Genomic DNA, 26,457 nt, shown 5'->3' with positions numbered 1-26,457 from the left:
ATGTGGGATCTTCCCGGACCGGGGCACGAGCCCGTGTCCCCTGCATCGGCAGGCAGACTCTCAACCACTGCGCCACCAGGGAAGCCCGTGGCTATTTCTTTAAATAGCTCTACTGAGAGAGAATTCACACACCACACAATTTACTCATGTAAAGTGTACAATTCAGTGGTTTTTGGAATATTCACAGAGTTGTGCAACTATCACATGGTTATGGTGTTTTTCTTAAAAGGAGACCTTATACAAATGTACTTAAATATTTATAGCCAAAATAAGATGACATCGGGGGAGTGGCCATCACTGACAATTCCTGAAAGAGGGTGAGGAGTACATCAATTATACTATTCTATTTAGTAAGCTTTGATAATTTTAGTAATAAAAAGTAAAAAAAAAAAAGATCACTGCAGCTACTGTATGGAAAAACCCTGTAAATGTGGGCAAGAGAAAAGAAGGGATACAAGTTACAAAGCAATAGCAAAGGACCAGGTGAAAGATACTGGTGATATACAAACAGCTCATGCAGCTCAATATCAAAAAACAAACAACCCAATCAAAAAATGGGAAGAAGACCTAAACAGACATTTCTCCAAAGAAGACATACAGATGGCTAAGAGGCACATGAAAAGATGCTCAACATCACTAATTACTAGAGAAATACAAATCAAAACTACAGTGAGGTATTATCTCACACCAGTCAGAGTAGCCATAACCAAATAATCTACAAACAATAAATGCTGGAGAGGGTGTGGAGAAAAGGAAACCCTCCTACACTGTTGGTGGGAATGTAAATTGGTAGAGCCACTATGGAGAACAGTATGGAGGTTCCTTAAAAAACTAAAAAGAGGGCTTCCCTGGTGGCACAGTGGTTGAGAGTCCACCTGCCGATGCAGGGGACATGGGTTCATGCCCCGGTCCGGGAAGATCCCACATGCCGTGGAGCGGCTGGGCCCGTGAGCCATGGCTGCTGAGCCTGCGTGTCTAGAGCCTGTGCTCTGCAACGGAAGAGGCCACAACAGTGAGAGGCCCACGTACCACACACACACACAAAAAAAAACCCAACTAAAAAGACTACCATAATTGTTTTTTAAAAAAACTAAAAGAGCTACCATATGATCCAGCAATCCCACTCGGGCATATATCCAGAGAAAACCGTAATTCGAAAGGATACATGTACCACAATGTTCACTGCAGCACTATTTATAATAGCCAAGATGTGGAAGCAACCTAAATGTCCACCGACAGAGGAATGGGAAAAGAAGATGTGATACGTATATACAATGGAATATTACTCAGCCATAAAAAAGAATGAAATAATGCCATCTGCAGTGACATGGATGGACCTAGAGATTGTCATCCTGAGTGAAGTAAGTCCAAGAAAGACAAATATCATATGATATTGCTTATATGTGGAATCTAAAAAAATAATGCAAATGAACTTATTTAGAAAACAGAAATAGAGTCACAGATGTAGAAAACAAACTTATGGTTACCAAGAAGGAAAGGGAGGGGGTGTATAAATTGGGAGATTGGGATTAATATACACACAGTTCTATATAAAATATAGAAAACTAATAAGGACCTACTGTATAGCACAGGGAACTCTACTCGATACTCTCTAATGACCTATATGGGGAAAGAATCTACAAGAGTGGATATATGTACAACTGATTCACTTTGCTGTACACCTGAAACTAAAACATTGTAAATCAACTATACTCCAATAAAAATTAATTTAAAAAAACAAGAAAGATACTGGTGGCTTGAACTAGAGAGTTAGCAGTAAAATGGAGACACTAGTAACTATGTGGCTTTGAGATTGACTTTAGAGGTACATTTATCAGACTGCTACAGGTAAAACTTGAACTGGTCATATATTACTCTTTCAGTGGGGAAAAAACTTTTTAAAATGTTAACTGAGCAACTGATAATCACTTTAGGTTTTCTAGCTAGCCAACAGGAGGATGTCTTATGAAAAGGTCTGCCAACTTGTTATTTCTACTCTATTTGCAGGGCACTTTTAGGCAGAAAGGAGAAAGACAATGTGATTTCTTTCACAGAATTCTGTCCTAACACCAAAAATAAATTCTGAACTCCTGCCAACTAGCTGAAGTCCTACACAGAGCCCTCGCTGCTGGATTCAATGCCCACAGTGCCTGGCACACAGTGAGAATTTAATAAAGTGCTTTTAGAACTGAATGAAATAGCCCCCTTACCAGGATAGGCAACATAACCAGTTGTTTCAAAATCGCACTACATCTCTTATCAACCACAACAAAATCAAGTAAAAAACGGGAAGGATCCTATATTTAAATTTTTGCCTGATACAGATTTGTCCCTTAATGGGAAAACGAAATATAAATGTCAACACTCCTCAAATAATTTACATAGAACACAATCTCAATTAGATGTCAACAGCATTTTTACTAAGAACCTAAGAAAATTATTTTAAATAATAATTATTTTAAATGCCATTTGGAAAAACAAATAGTCAAGGAAAATACTCAAAAAAGAATAGTAAGGGGAAACATCATCAGCTATTAAAGCCTTACAAAAACAACCATTAAAAGTGCACCGCTTTTTATGGCTGAGTAATATTCCATTGTATATATGTGCCACATCTTCTTTATCCATTCATCTGCTGATGGACACTTAGCTAGTGGGAAGCAGCCGCATAGCACAGGGAGATCAGCTCGGTGCTTTGTGACCACCTAGAGGGGTGGGATAGGGAAGGTGGGAGGGAAGGAGACGCAGATGGAAGAGATATGGGAACATATGTATATGTATAACTGATTCACTTTGTTATAAAGCAGAAACTAACACACCATTGTAAAGCAAATATACTCCAATAAAGATGTTAAAAAAAAAAAGTGCACTGCTGGTGAAGGGACAGCTGAGGCAATAAAAGAGCACAGAAAACACACAAAAAAAGTAAATTCTTCAAGAGTATGAGAAAGGCATAACAAAACAAAGGAAAAGGAAAGGCTGCTTGATAAAGGGTGCAAGGATAAGTGATTAGCAATTTGAGAGCTTCCCGTCCTAATGTACACTCTCATGTCACCTTTCCTGCTCAAAACCCTCGACACCGACCAACAGGGCTGGGCCTCTGGCTGCCTTATGACGTTACCTGTGTCCCTGAGAAGCCCGCTCTAGGCAACCCAGCAGCTTCCTTCTTCAAATATGCCAAGTGCCCTCCTACCCCAGAGCCTTTACACTTGCTTGCCCTTTGCTTTCACTGGATCTTCTGCCAGAATCCTTCACCACAGCTCACTTCCTTCCTCATGTGGCTCTTTGCTCACAGTCACTTCAGAGCGGGCTTCCCTTCCCTCCCACCCTTTCCAAAACAAAAGCCTCCCTCCCCACTGAATCGCCCTCTATCCCCTTTAGCCTATTTTATTTTTCCTCACCTCACTGTCCAACACTGTACGTGTATTTATGCTTTGTCTATCTCCTCCCACCAGAACACAAGTATGGGGACAGTCGGATTTTGTTCGCTGTTGGGTCGCCAGTACCTGCGACAGTTCCTGGCACACAGCAGAGGCTCAGTATTTGCTGAATGAATGTGATACAGACACACCAGGAGAAAACAGAATCGAGTATTTACCAAAGCTCTACCTAAGCTTAGAAGTGTTAGAAGAAATCAAAGAAGAGCATCAAGTTTGACTAAAAATTTAAAACAGGGCTTCCCTGGTGGTGCAGTGGTTAAGAATCCGCCTGCCAATGCAGGGGACACGGGTTCGATCTCTGGTCTGGGAAGATCCCACATGCCGTAGAGCAAATAGGCCCAGGCGCCACAACTACTGAGCCCGCGAGCCACAACTATTGAAGCTCATGCACCTAGAGCCCGTGCTCTACAACGAGAAGCCACTGCAATGAGAAGCCCGTGCACCACAATGAAGAGCAGCCCCTGCTTGTCACAACTAGAGGAAGCCCATGCGCAGCAAGGAAGACCCAACGCAGCCAAAATTAAATAAATTTATATATAAAACATTTAAAACATCCTTGTTTAAAAAGACTAGGAAAATTCAGTCATAAAAAGTATAGAAATTATTATTGTCCTTATCACTGAAGGTCTGTGGGTGTGGAGCGGATTATATTACATCCACATGAAATACTATGCAGAAGGTGAGCCATGAAGACTATGCTTCCCGTAATGACATGGAAAACTGTTGCCATTTAATAAAGAGCAGGATTTTAATATGTCAACTCTATTTACAAGCCATAAACTAAAAGGAATGGTAGATACTTTCTTAGGTGCTTGCCGGCCCATACTCCTTCACCATTCTCTGAGCATCCTCTGCCCTTTTCACACCCTCCAGGGGAAGGCCCTAGCAGCCATGTTTGTACGGCACACGGATCTTTACTGAGGCATGCAGGATCTTTCATTGTGATGCATGGGCTTCTCTCTAGTTGTGGCATGCAGGTTTTCTCTTCTCTAGTTGTGGTGCACAGGCTCCAGGGTACGTGGGCTCTGTAGCTGTGGCACGTGGGTTCCAGGGCGCGTGGGCTCTGTAGTTTGCAGCACGCGGGCTCTCTAGTTGAGGCGCATGAGCTCAGTAGTGGCACGTGGGCTTAGTTGCCCCGCAACACGTGGGATCTTAGTTCCCTGACCAGAGATCAAACCCGAGTCCCCTCCATTGTAAGGCGGATTCTTTACTGCTGGACCACCAGGGAAGTCCCTGCTCACACTCTTGAGTTGGTATCTATTATTTAAAACTTAAAAAAAATCTAGTCCACAACAGAACAACAACTAAAACAACTAAAAACTAAATCTTCGGATGTTTGGGTATAGGTGATAGTACTTTTTTGGTGCCTTCATTTTCCTCACTTTGGCCATAAAAAAAAAAAAAAAGCATTTGTTTTGCAATTTTAAAAAATGCTCTAAAATAGGTATGAAAATAGATTCAAAGGGTATATAATATGCCAAAGTACCAGAGATTGTATTGGAGAAATTTATGCTTTTTTCTGTATTTTTAAAACTTCCTAAAATGCAGGTACTATTACTCTTATGATTTAAAAAATTACACTTTTTCAGAAAGCACCATCTTGACTTTTATCAAGAACACTATAACATCTTAAACAGGAATGTTGAACCTTCCAGATATCTGTACCCACCTTCCATTACTTTTAGACGTTTACCCCTCAATGTTAAATCATTCTGTAAATTGCTACTAACTTTCAAAGGTAATCATGATTCTCTTTTACTATTTTAAATAGAGCTGAAATAAACATCATAGTACATACTCCTTGTGTTTATGTAAATGCATATTTTTCATGTAAAGGAATTTTAATTTAGGTTTTATACCTCCATGTAGAGCCTTTAGTCATGTGTTTTTTGCCATCTGTATATCTTTGAAGAAGTGCCTGAACCTTTTTAGAATTGGGTTGTTTATCTTCCTATTAGAGTTATAAGGGTTCTGTATATATCCTAGATACAGGTGCTCTCTTGTACATGTTTTGCCAATATTTCCTCCCATAAAATAGCTTGCATTTTCATAACAGTGCTTATTGAACAGAAAAACTTCCTAATTTTGACAAACTCCAATTTATCAATATTTTATCACTCATCCTTTGTGTCACATTTAAGAAATCTTTGCAAAACCCAAGGTAACTAAGATTTTCTCCTGTATTTTCTTCTAGAGTTTTATGGTTTTAACTCTTATGTTCATTTCTGTGACTCATCTAGATCTAATTATTACACAAGTTCCTTGTTTTGAATATAGCAATCCAACTTTTTCAGTGTCATCTGTTGACAATTTTATCCTTTCCTGATTGCCTTTGACACCTTTGACAAAAATCAATTGTGTGTAAATATATTTATATATTTCTGGACTCTCTCCTGTTCCATAGACCTATATATCTACCCTTACCACAGTGACTAGGCTAAGGAATACCTAGATAGTAAATAACAGTAACATTTCTAAGTGTGTCTGTGAGGGTGTTTCTGGGTGAGATTAGCATTTGAATCAGTACACTGAGTAAAGATCTGAACTCACCAATGTGGGCAGCATCATCCAATCCACTGAGGGCCTGAATAGAACAAAAAGGCAGAGAAAGGACAAATTCTCTCTCTTCTTGAGCTGGGAAATCCATCTCTTTCTGCCCTCGGAACATTGGATCTCCTGGTTCTCTGGCCTCTGGCTGTCCCCCTCCCCAGGGCTCAGGCCTTTGGATTCAGTCTGAATTATACCATTGGATATATATATATATATATATAATTGGTTCTGTTTCTCTAGAGAACCCTTTTCCAAAGTTGTTTTGGGTATACTAGGTCTTTTCCATTTCCAAATAAAATTTGTAATCAATTTGTCATTTTCTACAAAAAGCCCTGCTGGAACTTTGACTGGGATTGCACTGAATTGCTACATCTACTTGGAGAAAACTGACGACAATGTCAAGTCTTCTGATCCCTGAAAATAGTACCCTTCCCCATATTGATATTCTTAAATTCCTGTCACCAATGTTCAATGTGTACAAGTCTTACACAGCTTTTATCAAGTTTATTCCCAAGCATTTCATGAAATTTTAATGCCATTATAAATAATATGCTTTTTCATTTTCTACTTCTGATTAGTATACAGAAATATAACTGATTTTTGTATGTTGAACTAGCTCACTAATTAGTTCTACCAGGTTGTTGTAAATTTCTTAGAATTTTTTTACCTGGATGATCAGAAGAATAAGAATTCTTCTTCAGTCTGAATGTCTTCTATTTCTTTTTCTTGCTTTATTGCACTGGCTAGGTCTTCCAATACAATGTTAACAGGTGTGGAGAAAGGGAGGTAAATCAGGTTCCTGTAACTCTATTATGGCCAAAAGCAGAAGCCTCTCCTGATGTCTGAAGTTTGTATTGCACGTATAGGTCTTTAAACTACCTGGAATTTAGTATCCACTATGAAATGGGTATCTAAAATTACCTGTTACTATATGGACAGCTAATTACTAGATTCTTTCCTCATCCACCTATCATGCCACTTTTGTCATCTACTAAGTTCCCATGTGTACATGTTTTAATTTCCAAACTGTTCACCTACCCTGAACCAATACCAATTCAAGATCTTGCTAAGTGATTTTATACATTCCATGACTTTAAATAACTCTACAGTATATACTAATGATTCCCAAATTTGTATCTCCACCCAGACCTCTCCCCTAAACTCAAACTTCTACTTCCAACTCTATCATTTAGATTGTATAGTATAGTATTTCAAATTCTTAATGTCTTAAAAACCAAGCCCCTAATTCTCAGCAACTGCTAACCTGCCCCTCCTGCAGTCTTCTCCTTCTCATGAATTGGAAATTCCATTCTTTCAGGTCCTCAGTTCAAACGCTGGAAAGTCATCCTTGACTCCTTTCTTTCATATCTCACATCCAAGCCATCAGAAAATCCTAACCACTCTACCTTCAAAATATGTAAAACAAAAAATCCAACCACTTAACTACCACTTTTATTGCCACTATCCTGATCCAAGCCTATATTACCTCTCACCCCGATTATCCCAACAGCCTCTCAACAGCTATCCTCCCTGCCCACCTAGGGTCTAGTCTCCTCACGGCAACCAGAGGGATCATTTTTCATAACACAGGTCAGATGGCATCACTGCTCCATTCTAAACACTCCTGCATCTTCCCGTCTCTCAGAGTAAAAGCCAAAATTCTTACAATAACCTGAAAGGCCTTTCATGATCCAGTTCCCACTGCCTCTCTAACCCCCTCCTCCGACCACTCTCCTTCTCTCACTCTGCTCTGGACATCCTGGCCTCCTTGCTTTTCCTGACACATCACGCACACTCTCACCTGTTTCCTCTGCCTAGAACCAAGCTCGTCTCCCAGATATTGACATGGCTTGCCCCCTCACTTCAAGTTTTAATTGCCATCCTAACAGAGAAGCTTCTCCTGCCACCCCATACAAAGAAGGAGCCCTCTATACATGCAACACACTCTGGATCCCATTTCCCTGCTTTTTCCCCCCTCAGAGCACTTATCACATCTGACATATTAAATACCTGCTTTTCTATTTGCATTTTATTGGCCTTACCTTATTAGGATATAGGCTCCATGAAAGCAGGAACTTGTCTGGGTTTTTTTTCTTCACTGTTCTAGGTCCCTAGTCCCTGGAGTAGTATCTGGCACATAAGCACTCAAATATTTGTTGAAGAAACGAATACTTTACTTACCAGAGATTCATAATTGGTCCTTTTATCCAGAAAGGGCAAGCCCTCACGGCTTCTCTCCCCCTTTAAAATTCTCTGCCCTCGACTTTTCTGTATAAATTTAGAATCAGCTAGTCAAGTTCTATGAAAACCTTTTGAGGATTCTGGCTGGGACTGCTTCGAATTATAAATTAATTTGAGGAGAACTGTTAGCTTTTCAATGTTGAGGTCTTTCTCCACCAAAAACATGGAGGGTTCTCCATTTTTTAGGTCTTCTTTTACATCCTTCAGCTGTGTTTTATAATTGCCTCCATTAAAAAAACTAAAACTCATTTCTCAAACATGTTCCTACTTTTTTTGCTATTCCCCAAAACATTACCTTTTTAAAAATTACATTTCTGTCACAATGAAATCAAGCTCTTTTTCTACTGCCTTGGTCCTCCACAACTTCAAACATACTTAAATTCCCCGTGCCTAAAAAATCTTCCACTTGGCCATGGAGCTATCCTCTGTTCTTACATATTGCAAAGAAGGAGGTAAGTAATGCTGCCTCAGCCTCCTCATTTCCTACTCAGTCATTACCCCTAACCTAGCCTTCACTCAACTACCCAGTGAAAACTGCTCTTTCAGAAAGGACCACTGGGCACTGTGTCACTGAATTCCACAGCCTTTTCTCAGTGTTTATCTTCTTCAGTCTAGGATGCTCGCAACACCAATAACATCCTACCCCTTCAGCTCTGCATTTACTCTCTTCCTTTGGCTTCTATGGAACTGGCATTTCCCTCATGTCTCCTGAGTGCTTCCCCTTCTGCATCCTCCAATTTCTCTTCTAACTTATTCCTGGAAGAACCTATGTCTACCTCAGGGATACAGGAAAAGCCTCTCTGGGGAAGCCGAGTTTGAGCTAATTCTTAAGGTGAGACTAGAGTTTACCACATGGACAAGAAGGAAAAGGGTATTCCTGGCAGAGAGAGCATAAGCAGAGTGAGGACAGCACGGTTAACTACAGAGCCTCAAACAGCTCAGTACGTCTAGAGCTGCAATGTCCAATATGGTGGACATTAACCACATGTGGCCATTCAGTACTTGAAATGCATCTAGTTCAAGCTGAGATGTGCTGTGAAGTGTAAAACACACACCAGATTTCAAAGACTTGGTACCAAAAAAGGAATGTATAACGTCATTGATAATTTTTTTTTCACCAGTTACATGTTGACATGGTATTTTGGATATACTGCTTTAAATAAAATACAATATGAAAATTAATTTCCTGTTTCTTTTTACTTTTAATATGTGGGTCTCATTGTATCTCTACAGAACAGTGCCAGTCTAGGGCGTAAGGGCCAAGTCAAAAGAAGAGAGGAAGAAGCGTGAGATTCTATAGTAAATTTTCTTTCTCCTTTCTACACCCATTGATGTTACTAAAGTTCAGGTCCTAATTACCTCTCACCTAAGACCATTTCAATGGCCCTATTGATCCCTCCCTACAGTCTTGGGCCTGTCACAACCCATCCTAGATATTGTAACCATATTAATCTTTTTAAAGCACCTCATCCCTCCACTCCTCAGAGTCTCCTTGACCTTGAAATTAAGGGGCAAAACAGTCTGGCATTTTGAGGCTCGCCACGACAGAAGCTAATCTGCAGTTACAGGATTCCCCAGTATTGTTCCCCTTCATACCCTTGGATGTGTCAAACTGGAGATGTCACCTCAACCTGACTTACATTTTTCACTTTACTACCTTTGCTCATAATATTCCCTCTGCCTACAACACCCTTTCCCAAAATTCAGCTTACCAATATCTTACTAGATAATAATAGTATTGTTTTATTTAAAAGGAAAAAAAATATTGGGGGGCCTTTTGTTAGAGATACAAACTGAAGTATTTAGAGATGAATTATTTTTTTAATCTTACTAGGACTCCAGGGTCTGTATAAAAGATGTATTCCCTCAGGAAACTATTTCTAATCGCCCCAAACCTTCAACAAACATGCAACTTGTAGAAGGCATCAAATGCTACACATTACTCTAGGTGCTGGGTAAACTAGACAGTAAAATGTTAGCCCACCCCTTAGGCGCTCAGTCTCACGGGAGACAGCTACATAAGTCAACAACTGCCACAGAGAACAACTGAAGCTATGAAGAGGTCAACACAGGGTCCTATGGGACCACAGACAAGTCCTAATCCAGGCCGATGGTCGGCAGAGGGAAGCATCCTAAAAAGGGATGCAGAAAAGCCCTAATGAGCTGTTCCTCCACTGATTACCCAATTCACCTTTTACAGCTCCTCTTATGGTCATCCAGTTCTGTCTTTGATGCTTCGTGCATGTACAGTCTATCCTCATTATCTGTGAATTCCACATCTGCAAACTCGCCAATTGTTAAAATGTACTTTAACCTCAAAGTCAATACTCGTCGCCATTTTTCGGTCATTCACAGACACAACCAGATCGGTGAAAAACTTGAGTCTTCTGCTGCACACATTCCCTGAAGTGGAAAAGCTGGTGCTCTGCCTTCTTGTCTCAGCTCTCGTACTGCGAACAAGCGTCCTCGTCACAGTCTACCTAGTGCCACATTTTTCGCGTTTCGTTTCTGGTGATTTCACTGTTGAAATTGGCCCCCAAGCACAGGGCTGAAGTGCTGTCTAGTGCTCCGAAGTGCAAGAAGCCTGTGGTGTGCCTTCTGAACAGAGTATGTGTTACACGAGCTTAGTCCAGGCATGAGTCATAGTGCTCTCGGCAGTGAGCTCAGTGTTAATAAGTCAATAACATACACGGAATAAGGTGTTTTTGAACAGAAGCACGCATAAAACAAGGCTACGTGTTGATCAGTGGATGAAAATGCTGTGACCAGAGGCTCACAGGAACTTAACTCTGTATTTCCCTTATAAGCAATGGTTCAGTATCCACTAATTCAGAGGTCACAGCAATGTTACAGAACATAACTACCACAAATAACAAGAGTCAACTGTACTTTCTTTCCCTTGAGGGTGGACATCAGATCTTAGGCATCATTAGTGCCTCATATGAAATAGGCATTATTAAACATTTAGGTCTTAACTGAGAAGTAAATTAATAAATGTCTTCTTTCATGTAAATGCCTTGACTTCAAAATTAAACAGGGACCACACAGTTTAACAAAGGCTGGGCGCTAAAACAAAACACTTCATTTCTTTACAGCTTCAAAATGACCAACAGTGGCTTTCACCAACATGCTTACCATTTTTGTTCTTCAGATTAGGGTCCGCTCCACTTTTTAGAAGCTTTAAGGCACATTGTTTATGAGCCCGATAGGCGGCACAATGCAAGGGTGTATTTCCTAACTGATCCGAACAGTTAACAGCAGGAGGATTCGGCCTGTTGAGCTGACAATTGAAGAAATACAATGCAGATTACATACCAAAGACAGACTTTCCTCCATGAAACCCATGATGGTACAGTATAACTGAAAATTCAGGCGGACCCTCACGCCCCAGAGCCTGATGAGCAGTGGGGCTCCTTAGCATCTCAGCTGTCAGTGGCTTCCTGCTCACAAAATCAGCCAACCCACGTCACTCCCCATGCTGTCCTCAAGCTGCCACGGAATCTCAGGCCCCACGCTCCTCTGACAACACACACCACACACTATACCAGGGCCACCCCACTCACCCCTGGACACTGGGATCCCACTAAGATTCTTTCGCCCCTACCAGTCTTGCAATTCACACTTGTGACAGCAAAATTACAAATTGGTCTCCCACAGTCATTGAGAAGCATTAAAACCATAAATGTGGGCTTCCCAGGTGGCGCAGTGGTTGAGAGTCCGCCTGCTGATGCAGGGGACACGGGTTCATGCCCCAGTCCGGGAGGATCCCACGTGCCGCGGAGCAGCTGGGTCCGTGAGCCACGGCCGCCGAGCCTGCGCGCCCAGAGCGTGTGGTCCGCAAGGGGAGAGGACACAACAGTGAGAGGCCCGCATATTGCAAAAAAAAAAAACCATAAATGTTAAACATGTAAATGTTAAAGGTCTACTGAACTTGTTGTTCCCAGCTGACTCCTTTAAAAAGTTCTTTTTAAAGGAGTCTCCATTTCACAAAGTTTAAAATATGTTTTAGGCACTATACTTGGAAACCAGAGAGGCCTTTTCAAACGAGCTGAAGTAACTTTAAGGCAAATGGCCATGCTTCAGTCTTGAATTTAAACCACATTCAAGAGTTTTGTGTTTAATGAGACTATTTTCAGGAAATGGAAACTGGAAAGTAGGTCTCCTAAGAAGAAAAAGAAATGGGTAAGTTTTCAGTCTGTTCTAACATGATATAAATATTTCAAAAATATTGTCCCTTGTTTGTATGTTATTTTCTAGAACTATAGCATACCTTTCAGAAATAATTGCTCATCAAAATTAGAGAAAATATTCCTTTATAGGATCTTATATATTATATGCCAATTGGATTAATCATGAAGAAAAAAAACTATCCTTATATTAAATGTTTACCATGAAAAACTGAATTCTTAACCATTAGGTTTTCAAGTAGAAGTGGAGTAGTAAATCAGAAATTCAGAGAAAAACGTAATCATTTAAAATATATCCTGCTTAAACTATTACCATGCTGTGTTTTCAGATATTTAAAGACTTCTGTTCTATTATTATGATCTCGAGTATTCTAGTCCCACAATTTGACTACGTTATGAACTCAACGTTAAGTAAAAAACTGCCTCAGCTTTTCTAAGCAAATTGTCTGAATTAGGCACAAGAATAATTTGTGAAAATTCATGTTTGAGTAGCAGTTACCCTTTTGTTTGTTTGTTTGTTTGTCTTTGCAGTACGCGGGCCCCTCACTGCTGTGGCCTCTCCCGTTGTGGAGCGCAGGCTCAGCGGCCATGGCTCAAGGGCCCAGCCGCTCCGCGGCATGTGGGATCTTCCCGGACCGGGGCACAAACCCGTGTCCCCTGCATCAGCAGGCGGACTCTCAACCACTGCGCCACCAGGGAAGCCCAGCAGTTACCCTTTTTTATATATCTTGAAGGTATTCGCTTATCTGTTTCTAACTGGGGCGGTCGCTTAATGTTTTCAATAATCTTTTACCTGGAGAGTGAAATACCTATATTTCCAGGGAAAAACTGTAGTCCTTTGATTATGTGAAATGCTGATTTAAATGGGCCTCCTGCAGTAAAACTTGTAAATAAGGAACTATCCCAAATTCAGTAGCTATTTACTGTTCCATCTTTTTTTTCTTAGTATCTTAATAAACGTCACACCTTTCTGGAAGAAAAAAAAATTCCCTGCAGAGTAAAGAATACATTTGTTTTTGTTTTTACCAGAGCTGTGAGTTCCGCTGTTCTGCCTTCTCTTGCTGCTGCTAAAAGTAATTCTTCAAGCTTTCTTTGTTGAGTCCTTTCTACAGCTGCGAAAGGAAAAGTACATATTATTCTACTTCTAGTCTGGATCCTATTAGCAAATTTATCACAAAGATGTATAGAGAATAAAGTGATCATGGTAAGAAAAGTCACAATGTTTTGAACTGTAATTCAAATGCTGTTAGACTTTACTGTTATTCTCACTGCCTTTATTTCAGACTAGGGAGTTCAACTTCCCTCAGGTTCAGATGAATTTTTGTTTTCAATTCAGAGGTCCTTAAGTACATTACTCACGACAACACCCAACACAAGTAATTATGAATTACTTTTGCATGCTGAAATACTATTACATATGTGCCTTGGAAAGGCAGATAAGTGGGGAGAGGTGCTCATACCTTCCAGAACCTTAGAATGCAAAAATAATAAGAAATAGCGTTGGTAGGAAGACATACACACCATATAAATATATTTAGGTTTATATATACTTACATACTTCTACATAAGAATATTTTATTTCTTTAACAAACACTCTAGCACTTACTATGTGCCAAATACCTTTCAAAACACTTAAACAATATTAACGCATTAAATCCTCGTAACTACTCTTTGAAGCGTTACTATTTTCACAATTTTATAGATGAAGAAACTGAGGCAGCAAGAGGTTAAGGAACTTAACCTAAGCCACACAGCCGGGATGTGGAGGAGCTAGGACTTGACCTTCGGCAGGTGGGTTCCAGAGTTCATGCTTTTACCATGACTCTGTGCTGCTCGTACTTGCAGGGAATGAGAGCAGTCTGATTTAAGGGACGAGAGTATGTAATAAGGTCTCATTTCTGCTATGTTTGAGTTCTGTTTTGGCTTACAGAAAAGAAACAATTTCATAGGAAGGCTTAATAATAATCCCCCTTAAAATATGTGTACAGTGTCCTGTGCAAAGGCTGCAAGGGAGGAACTATAAAAGGTTTCCTAGGTCTCCCCGAGAAATAATGAACATGTATTAATAGTTAGTAATGACTATGCGCTAACAGTTGTTCGAGACACTACGCATGCCCTTGCATTTCAACTACAGGAAACACATAGCCTGAATACAGGAATAGCTGGAACCAGTTTAACTTTGTCTTAAGAACGGACTAACATTACTAATATACCATCATCTTCTTTTCTCACATTTTTATTTCCACACCCACTCCCTCCCTCTCCACTTTGGAGGAAGGCTGCCACGCCTCCACACATGCTCCCAACACTGCTTGCTTTTGCTGGGATTCATGCTCTTCAGTCTTTCCTCTAAGGCCACTGGACTGTGAGCTTTGGAGAACAGTCACGTCCCCACCCTTCCCTACACACCTGTACTACTGCATGCATTACCTGGAGCTGTAATTTATCCCTGCAGTCATTCTCGAAGTCAGGTGCCTGTTCTTACTCTTCTGTGTATCCTAGACATTTATGACAATATCTGGCACAATGCATACCTAGCCAATAAATATTCACTGAATAATCAAACAATGTTTAATAATGTTTGTTCTAGACTTTAAGGAAGGGTGGTAAATGTTTCTCTCTAGATTGTCTAGGCTCATCAATGAAGGAAAACTGGATTTGGAGTTGAAAACCCTGCTTGTGTTCCTGTCCTGTGTTCCTTCTGGACACTGAAAGAAGACTGCTGATCCAGCCTATAAAAACAAATATTCCAATTTGCGGACTCAAGGCTTCTAGAGTACCCATAATGTTCTGTTCCTTGACATGGGTGCTGTTTACATGGATGTGTTTCCCTTGTGAAAACCGCAAGCTGTGCATTAATAATGTGTACTTTTATCCATATATTTTATACCTTAATAAATGTTTTTTAAAGCAAATACTCCATCCCCAAAATAATTTGTCTTACAAATTTTATTTTCATTTTTTTAAATATTTATTTATCTATTTATTTATTTGTTTTGGCTGCATCCATCTATCTATCTATCTATCTATCTATTTATTTTGGCTGCCCTGGGTCTTAGTTGCGGCACTCAGGATCTTCGTTGAGGCACTCAGGATCTTCGTTGAGGCATGCGAACTCTTCGTTGCAGCACACGTGGGATCTAGTTCCCTGACGTGGGATCAAATCTGGGCCCCCTGCATTGAGAGTGCAGAGTTTTACCCACTGGACCACCAGGGAAGTCCCTGTCCTATAAATTTTAAATTTGATATGACTATAAACTAACTCTTTGTCTTTCTTTTCAATCAGAATCCAGAGTTAGTAGGGATCACAGAGATCATGAAGCCTAACTCCATCCTGATAAGACACTTACATACATGCCCAACGTAGGTTAAATAGCAGTACACTTCAAATGCAGGCGAGAACCTACCAAATGTACTTCATTAACAACAGAAAATCACCCTTTTGCAATCTCTATAGTAAAGAGTGAGATTCAGGCAAGAATTATCAACGAATGCTAAAAATCACTGATTTAAAGTGATTTTATCCTGATTTCAGGATATTTACATGGTCTCAGTTTTTCTCCCCAAGGATTATTTATTAATTACAAAAGGGGGAAGGTAGCTTAACAGTGGACCACGTAGTGATCAGAGATAATTTCACCAGTAATGGAACAGAATGACAACATGTACCTCCTAATATGCACTGGTATAAAGCATAAAACCTTATCCTATGCCAAATACAACCTATGGCAAAATGAATATCCTGAATCTAATTATATGAGACAAGAAAAGCCCAAACTGAGGGGCATTCTACAGCAGTGATCTTATGGTAGTGATGTTAAATCTCATGAAACTGATCACTATATTGTGATTATATAAGGAAATATCCTTGTTCTTAGGAGATACATACTGAAGTACTTAGGGCTAAAGTATCATTATGTCTGCAAATTATTCCCTAATAGCACCACAAAAAAAATTAAAAGTAAATAAATAACATTAAATAATATATAAAAAGGTAAACCAGATGTGGCAAAATGTTAATGACTGGTGACTAAGTGCAGATATACAAGTGTTTGTTGTACAATTCTTGAAACTTTCCCATAGGTTGGATATTTCTCAAAATAAAAAAAAGTCAAACGATATGTAGAAGAAGGTACACTAGTTCTCTCTAGTGCCTGACAAGTAGAAATCTACCCTCTTCCAAACACTTCTAATCATGGGAAACTCACTACACCTTTCAAGGCAACCCAAGCCATTATTATAATACACTGGACCCAAAGATAAACTCCCTGGCATGCCATCAAGTGGATCGTCAACTGGCCCTGGTCGGCCTCAAATAAGAATACCCCTCTTCCAATATAACAGTTCTTAAGATACTCAAACATGATTCTGTTGTGTCTACTGATATCTGTCTTTCTGGGGTGAAACATCTCCTGTCTCTACATGCATTACCCTACAATTGGGTTTCTGGTCTACCTGTGGTCTTGGTGGGTTGCGGATGTACTCCCTGCAGTCTGATCCATTTAATGCACAATCCACAAATGATATCACACCTGGCTAAGGTGATCTCATCAGAGCAAAATCTCTATTTCTACTTCTATTACCCCAGCTAGGACCATACTGTAGCTGATAAATCATAAGTGCCCATCAAGTCAACTAAGCCCTTGTCCTTAGCACAGTTGGGTTTTGGCGGCTGTGAGAGTGGGTACTTAGAGCACGTCTTTACAGCTAGCCCCATTAAATGTCAACTTGTCAGGTGAACCCAACATCCCAGTCTGTCAGGAGAACGTCAGTTCTGGGTTCTCATCTTATTACAAATAAAATAATAGAACAGGATCAAAGACAGTACCTAATCCTCCCAATTAGATCATAATTTATTAAAGGGCAGGGATGACTTATAATATGATCAATCTCCTCAAAATCACATAATACTGAGCCTTACAGAAGATATTATGTGTTGATTTATTTATTGAAAATGAGAGGGTTCATTTTAAATGCAAGAGCAAGTAGAGACGTTGATCTAAAGGTGTCTGACAAGCAGACAGTATCTTGTAACTAAAGAAACAAGGGAGATTTTAGGTTTCAAGGTCAACTGGAAAGTAATAAAAAGCAAGACCTTGCTTCGTACAGAGATAAAAATACTAATAACAAATAAATCAACACCCTTGAAGTACAAAATTATCTTGCCCTTCTCTGAATTGCAAAGGAAAGAAACAAAGGATGTGTGTGAAACTGCAACTCTAATTCAACACCTTTATTCATAAAGTAGTAATTAAGAAATCTTCTCTTCTCAGGACATCCCTGATGGTCCAGTGGTTAAGAATCTGCCTTCCAATGCAGGGGACACAGGTTCAATCCCTGGTCGGGGAACTAAGATTCCACATGCCGCGGGGCAACTAAGCCCACGCGCTCTAGAGCCCACATGCCACAACTAGAGAGAAGCCCATGTGCCGCAACGAAGACCCAACGCAGCCAAATAAATTAATTTTAAAAAATGTAATCTTCTCTTCTGTACTATAGAAATACTACCAAAAAAATAATTACAGCCAAAGCCCTGGATATTTGGGGGATAATCCTAACAAATGAACGCTTCCCAATGTAAGCATCAAAGTATTTTTGTTTTAAACTATTTTTAGAGAAATCCCTAATATGTCTTCTTAAACGTAACTGAATCTTTGAAGTTCACCTAACAATGAAGCTGATCCATGAAGAATTTACTGTTGGCTGCTGTACTACAATGAAGCCCTCAGGGTAATGGAGCCGGCCAGAGCTATCTTCCCCAATATCAAATGACTCCCAGTAGCTACACCTCTTACAGTTTCCCTGTCCTGCGCTCTGTATTCCTTCATTATCATGCTTCTGCAGCCTTTCAGCCGTACTCCCTCATGTCTCTAATTTCTACTTTTAATTTTGTTGGAGATTTGATTTTTAAAACTCGCCATAATCTTATATAAAGAATTTAAAAGCTCTGCGGAAACTCTCATATAGTTTTATGTCTAATCAGTGACTTGCAAATTACATTATCTTTAGACCACAGGCTTGGTGTCATCTATTTTGGCACCTCAGAAGCCATTTCTACTTCTATTCTGGACCGTGTCTATAACGAAAATAAATGCTGTTTAGATTAAGATCCATAATATTTACCTTCAAGCATGTTTCTGATTTCTTTGTCATGAGTGACTTCCTTTGCTGTCTGTCCATTCCCATTAACAACAGTAGTATGAGCATTATATTCTAAAAGAAGCATTACCAACTCCTAAAAAAGCAGAGAAATTACACACTTTATTATGTTATAGCCCTTTTTCAAATTACTAATTACTACTGAGTTTCTTCTACAATAGAAAGAATGACTAGGTAGGAATCTTTATATCACTTCAGTTCTGTCTGCATTATTGTGGTTCCTTAGTATTCACTTACATTGACTACTACAATTCAACTAATTGTAGTAATGACTGATGGACTGCCTAAACAGTTGCCAATCCACAATTAAACAGACAACCTCTGTAATTGATTTTTAAAGTAAAGTACCCGGTTATTTTACCAAGTTGATTCATGCGGTCAAAACTAAATATGAGTTAACAAAGCCATTATTTAAATTAGTAATTTAAATTAGATAATTAGAGCAGATAATACATTCATTTAACATTATTCCTCCAAGAAATGTTGAAAAAAAATAATTTCCTCTACAGACTTAGATTTTTTAAAAATTAATTATGATGTTTATAATAAATAGGACATTATTTTCTGAAGTGATATAGACTGACAGGATACAACACTATCAAAGGGATGCTTTATAATGAATCAAATGATCTCCTGAAGTCAATATTCAACAACGGAGCATAAGCTACATCATTCATATTTACTCTAAGTGGCTAACAGCTCTTTTAGGAATTTTTATAGTAAAAAATGTTTAAATACATATCTAAACACAGACAGGAAGAAAACAAAATACTCATTGTCCTAGTCACTCCATGACCACTACAAACATTTTGGAGGGTTTCTTTCTGATCATTTTTCCCTTGCATAAGTTTGAGATTTTTTTAACATAATTTTATTTATGACATAATTGCTTAAGTTATACTCCTTTTGCCTAATACATCAGTTTCCAGGATGTTATAGTGTCTATAAACATACTTTTCACTGAATATTATTCTATAAAATGTACTACCACATTTTACAAATAGAAAAACTGCTAAGAAGTCTAATATTGTAATAAATTCTTATAAAATATCTTAGCATTTCCTATCATTTTAAAGGTAACATTTTGGAAGAAGTGTTTTCATAGTTTATGTAAACAGTTCATATTAGTAAAGAAAGTAGAAAAACCCACAGAATGATAGAAAGTATTTATAAATCATATATCTGATAAGGAAATTGTATCCAGAATATATAAAGAACTTTTACAGTTCAACAAAAAGACAACCCAATTGAAAAAATGGTCAAAGATAAAGAAGTGTAATCAGAAAAGGAAATTAAGAAAAACAATTCCATTTACAATGGCAACAAAAAGAATAAAATGCTTAAGAATAAACTTAACCATAGAGGTGAAAGACTTATACACTAAAACTATGAAATACAGCTCAAAGAAATTAAAGAAGATATAAATAAGTGGGAAGACATCTAGTGATCATGAATGGGAAGACTTAATATTGTTGGGATGTGAACACTACCCAAAGCAATCTACAGATTCAATGCAATCCCTAACAAATCCCAATGATGTTTTTTCCAGAAACAGAAAATCCTATCATAAAATTCACAATGAATCTCTAGAGATCCCAAATAGACAAAACAGTAATGAAAAAGAAGAACAAAGTTGGAGATCTCACACTTCCAGATTTCAAAACTTACCTCAAAGATTAATCAAAACAGTGCAATAATGACATAAAGATAGACACAGAGACCAATGGAATAGAAAAGAGAGCCCAGAAATAAACTCACATATTTGTTCAAATGATTTTCAACAAGAGTGCCAAGATCATTTGAAGGGGAAAGGACAGTCTCTTCAACAAATGGTGCTGGGAAAACTGGACATTCACATGCAAACAAATAAAGTTGGACCTGTATACTTTACACCACATACCAAAATTAACTCTATTAGGATGAAAGACCTAATAGAAAACCTAAAACAAAAATCTTAGAAGAAAACGTAAGAGAAAAGCTTCATAGCAGTCATTTCTTGGAATATGACACCAAAAGCATAGGTTAAAAAAAAAGACAGAAATTGGACTACATCAAAATTAAAAATATTTTCAACAAGAGTGCCAAGATCATTTGAAGGGGAAAGGACAGTCTCTTCAACAAATGGTGCTGGGAAAACTGGACATTCCCATGCAAACAAATAAAGTTGGACCTGTATACTTTACACCACATACCAAAATTAACTCTATTAGGATGAAAGACCCAATAGAAAACCTAAAACAAAAATCTTAGAAGAAAACGTAAGAGAAAAGCTTCATAGCAGTCATTTCTTGGAATATGACACCAAAAGCATAGGTTAAAAAAAAAGAAAGAAATTGGACCTACATCAAAATTAAAACCTCTGTACAACAAAGCACTATCAAGAGAGTGAAAAGGCAATCCAGAGTGGGAAAAAATATTTGCAAATCGGGTATCTGATCTAGGATTTATATCCAGAATATGTAAATAACTCCCAAAACTCAAAAACACCACCACCACCAAACTATCCGATTTTAAAAATGGGCAAAGAATCTGAAAAGGCTACATACTGTATGTATGTGACATACATATGGAACTATGTGACATTCTGGAAAAGGCAAAACTATGGAGAAAGTCGAAAGATCAGTAGTTGCCAGGGATTTGGGTGGGAGGAAGGATGAACACGTGGAGCACAAAGGATTTTTAGGGCAGTGAAAATATTCTCTACGATATTATAATGATAGACACATATCATTAAACATTTTGTCTAAACCCAAAGAACATACAACAACAAGAGTGAATGCTAAAGTAAACTATGGACTTTGGGTGCTTATGATGTAGGTTCATCACTTGTTTTAACAAAAAAACAAAAACGAACCACTCTGGTGGAGCATGTTGATAATGGGAGACCATGCATGTGTGGAGGAGGGCATACGCGGGGAATCTGTATCTTCCCCTCAATCTTGCTGTGAACCTGAAACTACTCTACAAATTTGTCTTTCAAATACAAAAAATTTAAGTAAATGGGCAAAGGATTCAATAGACATTTTTCCAAAGAAAAATGGCCAATAAGCATATGAACAGATGTTCAACATCACTAATCATTACGGAAATGCAAATCAAAACCAAATGAGATACCATTTCACAACCCTCAGGATGCCTAAAATGAAGACGACTGACAATAACAAGTGTGATGAGGATGTGGAGAAACTGAAACCTTCATGCAATGCTCGTGGGAATGTAAAACGGTGCAGGTGCTTTGGTAATCAGTTTGGCAGCTCTGCAAAATACTAAACATAGCAATGCCAAGTGATGCAGCAATTCCACTCCTAGGTACATACCAAAGAGAAATGAAAACATATGTCCATGACAAAAATCTTGCACATGAGTGTTCAAAGCAGCATTATTCATAATATCCCCAAAGTGAAAACAACCTAAATGTCCATCAACTGATAGTTGGATAAATAAAATGTGGTATGTCCATACAATGGAATATTATTGGGCAATAAAAAAGAATGAAGTACTGATATATATTATAATCATGGATGAGCCTTGAAAACATTATGTTAAGTAAAAGAAGCCAGTCACAGAAAACCATGTATTATATGCTTCCATTTATATGAAATGTCTAGAATAGGTAAATCTATACAGACAGTAGATTAGTGGTTGCCAGGGCCTGGGGGAAAGGGGTAATAGGGAATGACAGCTCATGAGTACAAGATTTCTTTCTGGGATGATCCAAATGTTCTAAAATTATGTTGATAGTTGCACAAGTCAACATACCTGAACTACTGAATTGTACATGGGTGACTTGTATAGTATGTAAACTAGATCTCAATAAAGTGCCTATAAAAAGACTAGAGATATTCAAGTTTGGCACTACATGGCACATTCTAAGAAGCCAGTCACAGAAAACCATGTATTATATGCTTCCATTTATATGAAATGTCTAGAATAGGTAAATCTATACAGACAGTAGATTAGTGGTTGCCAGGGCCTGGGGGAAAGGGGTAATAGGGAATGACAGCTCATGAGTACAAGATTTCTTTCTGGGATGATCCAAATGTTCTAAAATTATGTTGATAGTTGCACAAGTCAACATACCTGAACTACTGAATTGTACATGGGTGACTTGTATAGTATGTAAACTAGATCTCAATAAAGTGCCTATAAAAAGACAGTAGAGATACTCAAGTTTGGCACCACATGGCACATTAGAGTTAAGGAATGTTATTTCTCAACCTACCTCATCTAGTTGTTTTATACCATCTTTGCAACTGTACAGTGTTCTAGTAATTAATTGTCCTGATTCGAGTTTCAGGAAGGTATAAGAATTAATGTGGAACCTGACTGACAAATCCTCAAAGCGCTGGACTACAGAAAATGGGCAGAGGGAATGGTATGCACAGAGGTAGAGAGGTACCTTTAAGAAAAGAGAATATGCTTCGATTATGTGGCAACAGGCTACAGGGGGAAATAGGGCAGACTTTCAGAGTTGCTATATGCAATCTCAGGGGTTCAGACTGTCCTGAAGGGAAGGGACACCTCTTAAAGGTTCCAGAGGAATGACTATCAGACTGCAAGTTACAAAAAACACCTGTCCACCCTGTGAAAAAGATTAAGAGCAAAAATTCTCAGAGTGTGGTCCCCAGACCTGTATGTAGCATCAGCATCACCCATGAAATTGGCAGAAAGGCAAGTTCTCAAGCCCCATCTCAGACCCACTGAATCAGAAATGCCGGGGATGGGGTCCAGCAACTTGTATGTTAAGCATTTAAATACAAGTGCTCAGGCAGGAGAAATCATCAGAAGAAGTTTTTATTCATTAAATCAGAATTAGAAAATAGAAGGCACCTGAAGAGACCAGTGGCTGGATGTCTAACTCGAGGAACATGAATGAAACACCCAAACAGAGAGCTCACCGCTGATTTTTAATACCTCAGTGGGTAGAAGAGGTTTTAACTTTCTTCAAAGGTCTGTTGCAGTATTATGTTTAGAAAAAACGTTTTTAAGCCAAACTGTGCTTCTCTATGCCAAAATTAAAGACCATCCTGCCAGGACTTCCCTGGTGGCACAGTGGTTAAGAATCCGCCTGCCAATGCAGGGGACACGGGTTCAAGCCCTGGTCTGGGAAGGTCCCACATGCCGCGGGGGAACTAAGCCCGTGTGCCACAGCTACTGAGCCTGAGCTCTAGAGCCCGCAAGCCACAACTACTGAAGCCTGCGTGCTCTAGGGCCTGTGATCCACAAGAGAAGCCACCTCAATAAGAAGACCACGCACTGCAACGTCCCTGCTCAACACAGCTAGAGAAATCCCGCGCGCAGCAACGAGGACCCAACGCAGCCAAAAATAAATTAAAAATATGTAAAAAAAAAAAAGACCATCCTGCCCCCTTTAACAGTTTGTACACATACCAAAGGATTAGTTGTCATCTTCCTCTTCATCCCTCAGGATCTAGAATTCCTAATCTAGTCCTGAGAAGTCCCTGGTGCTTTTACACAAAATTCCAGCTCCAACCACTTTTCCCTCACAAGTTCTCCTTGCATCAACTGAATATGTGGCTCTCCTCTGAACTTTCTGCCAACTCTCCACATTCTTATTAACTATTCACTTAACATACTTAAGCCCTTACATTGTATAAGGTCCTCCACCTGTCAGGGAAAACACTTAGGTAATGAATACCGAAGAGATCTGAGAAAGTGCTGACAAAAATCAGAGCTGAGATCAGGATACTGACTGGGACATCCCAGGACATGGTGGAATTGAGAGATTAGAAAAAAAAAAAAAAGCCAATGGGAGACAGAGCAGTCCAGGTAAAAAGCAATGAAAATGTTCTCAAGCAGAGACAGTAAAAAGGAGGATTTAAAGTGACAAGTACTTCAATGACCAATACAAATATACTGCATAGGGAGCTTGTGTGAAGGAAGAGGAGTCCCATTTTAGACACATGAAATTCCAGATATCTGAGTGGCGAGTAAGGAGCCAAAACATGCAGCTAAACAGAAGACCTGGACACCTGGAAGGAAGTATGAGGTCAAAATACAGATTTCCAAATAATCCCCCAGGAGAAATAATGAAGCCTTAAGAGTGGATGGGGGCTTCCCTGGTGGCGCAGTGGTTGAGAGTCCGCCTGCCGATGCAGGGGACACGGATTCGTGCCCCGGTCCGGGAAGATCCCACATGCCGCGGAGCGGCTGGGCCCATGAGCCATGGCCGCTGAGCCTGCGCGTCCGGAGCCTGTGCTCCGCAATGGGAGAGGCCACAACAGTGCGAGGCCCGCGTACCGCAAAAAAAAAAAAAGAGTGGATGGGTTTCTTAGGGGGACAGTTTCAAGAGAAAAGAGAAGAATGGTTTAAAAAAAAACAAACAGAGGAACACCTACAATGAAAGGTAAGGAAAATGAACAAGCACAAACAGATAGGAATCAGAAAAGCAGCCAAAGATGCAGCAGTAGAAACAGACCGTGTAGTGCCTCTTCCCAGAGAGATCAGCTCTGTTGGAGTGCAGCTATGGAAAACAGAAACCTTAAAAATAGTAAACCACTGAGGAACTTTAGGAAAACATTCAGTTAACAGGTACAGTCAGGACCCAGACTACAAAGGATCAAAATAATCAGGTGCTAGGGAAGTTGAAAAAGGAAGTGTAGACACATTTTAATAATATTTTATAAAAAATCAGAATAAGGACAAGCATCTTGCTCAGAGAAGGTCTCCTTGCCCACAAGGTCTCTTCAAGAGCAAGAGGACACGGGGAATCAGGAGAGCTATCTCCAAGAAGTGGTCATTCATGATGTATATGACTATATTCAAAGACACAAAAAAAAGAAAAACACAGGACCCTAAGTGGCTCAAGCTAGCATAGTCATAATAATGTACACTCAGTATTTATTTAACCAAAATCTAGCTGCAGATTAAGAGAATGAGAAAAGTGAAATGGTTTTAGTGGGGATTAAGGCAGGGAGAAACAAATGCTTATCCTCCAGAAGTAAGCCAATAGAAAATCTAAAATTAAAAAAAAAAAACAAACACAACAAAAAACAAGAATCAGTGACATAAGTATATTATGTAGAAACATGAAAGTTAAAAAAAACTGAAGTAACAGCTGAAAATAATAACATGGTTGCCTCTAGGAAAGTGTGACTCAGAGTGGGCAGGTGTGGAGCAAAGGTCATCAGTTTTTCATTATAAGTCTCAGAATATCACTTGACATCTAAAATGAAATACACATGCACATGTGTCTGTCATACAGCGTGAAGTAAGTCAGAAAGAGAAAAACAAATATTGTATATTAAAGCATATATGTGGAATCTAGAAAAATGGTACAGATGATCTTGTTTGCAAAGCAGAAATAGAGACACAGACATAGAGAACAAACATGGATACCAAGGGGGAAAGGAAACGTATGGATACCGAAGGGGATAGGGGAGGGGATGGGATGAATTGGGAGATTGGGACTGACATATATACACTATTGATACTAGATATAAAATAGATAACTAATGAGAACATACCATATAGCACAGGGAACTCTACTCAGTACTCTGTGGTGACCTAAATGGGAAGGAAATCCAAAAAAGAGGGGATATATGTATATGTATAGCTAACACAACATTGTAAAGAAACTATACTTCAATAAAAATTAAAAAAAAAAGAAACACATGCACAGGCACATACACAGAATTTCTTTTCAAGAAACACCTAAGAAAAAAGTCTTAAAAATTCCTAAGACACTGCTAAATAGTAGCTGAAATATGTAAGGCAGAGACATGTTCAACTTAACTAACACTTAAGAACTAGCAATGTCTCCGAAATTACCACAAGAAAAGCCTGTTTCATAAGTTAATTGGGACTGGGCTTCCCGGGTGGCACAGTGGTTAAGAATCCGCCTACCAATGCAGGGGACA

General features: G+C 39.1%; 1 protein-coding gene across 5 annotated transcripts in view; it reads right to left on the bottom strand.

Moving 5' to 3' along the window:
- OSBPL1A (oxysterol binding protein like 1A) overlaps positions 1–26,457 on the bottom strand; it is a 216,257-nt gene that overhangs the window by 158,504 nt on the left and 31,296 nt on the right. For 4 of the 5 annotated variants that reach the window (XM_024757869.1, XM_024757867.1, XM_024757870.1 and 1 more), the window contains exons 6-8: positions 18,542–18,653; positions 13,445–13,530; positions 11,367–11,511 (exon numbers count right to left, since the gene is read on the bottom strand). In XM_024757869.1, coding sequence (XP_024613637.1) covers positions 11,367–11,511; positions 13,445–13,530; positions 18,542–18,653 — 343 coding nt within the window. Of the gene's footprint in view, positions 1–5,990; positions 6,025–11,366; positions 11,512–13,444; positions 13,531–18,541; positions 18,654–26,457 lie in introns of those variants that run through there. The other variant, XM_024757871.1, reaches the window with a different exon arrangement.

Source organism: Neophocaena asiaeorientalis, unplaced genomic scaffold, assembly GCF_003031525.2.
Source record: "Neophocaena asiaeorientalis asiaeorientalis breed wild unplaced genomic scaffold, Neophocaena_asiaeorientalis_V1.1 scaffold142, whole genome shotgun sequence".
Lineage (NCBI taxonomy): Eukaryota > Metazoa > Chordata > Mammalia > Artiodactyla > Phocoenidae > Neophocaena > Neophocaena asiaeorientalis.
The sequence above is the reverse complement of the archived record's forward strand: the minus strand, read 5'-3'. Positions and strand labels throughout refer to the sequence as shown.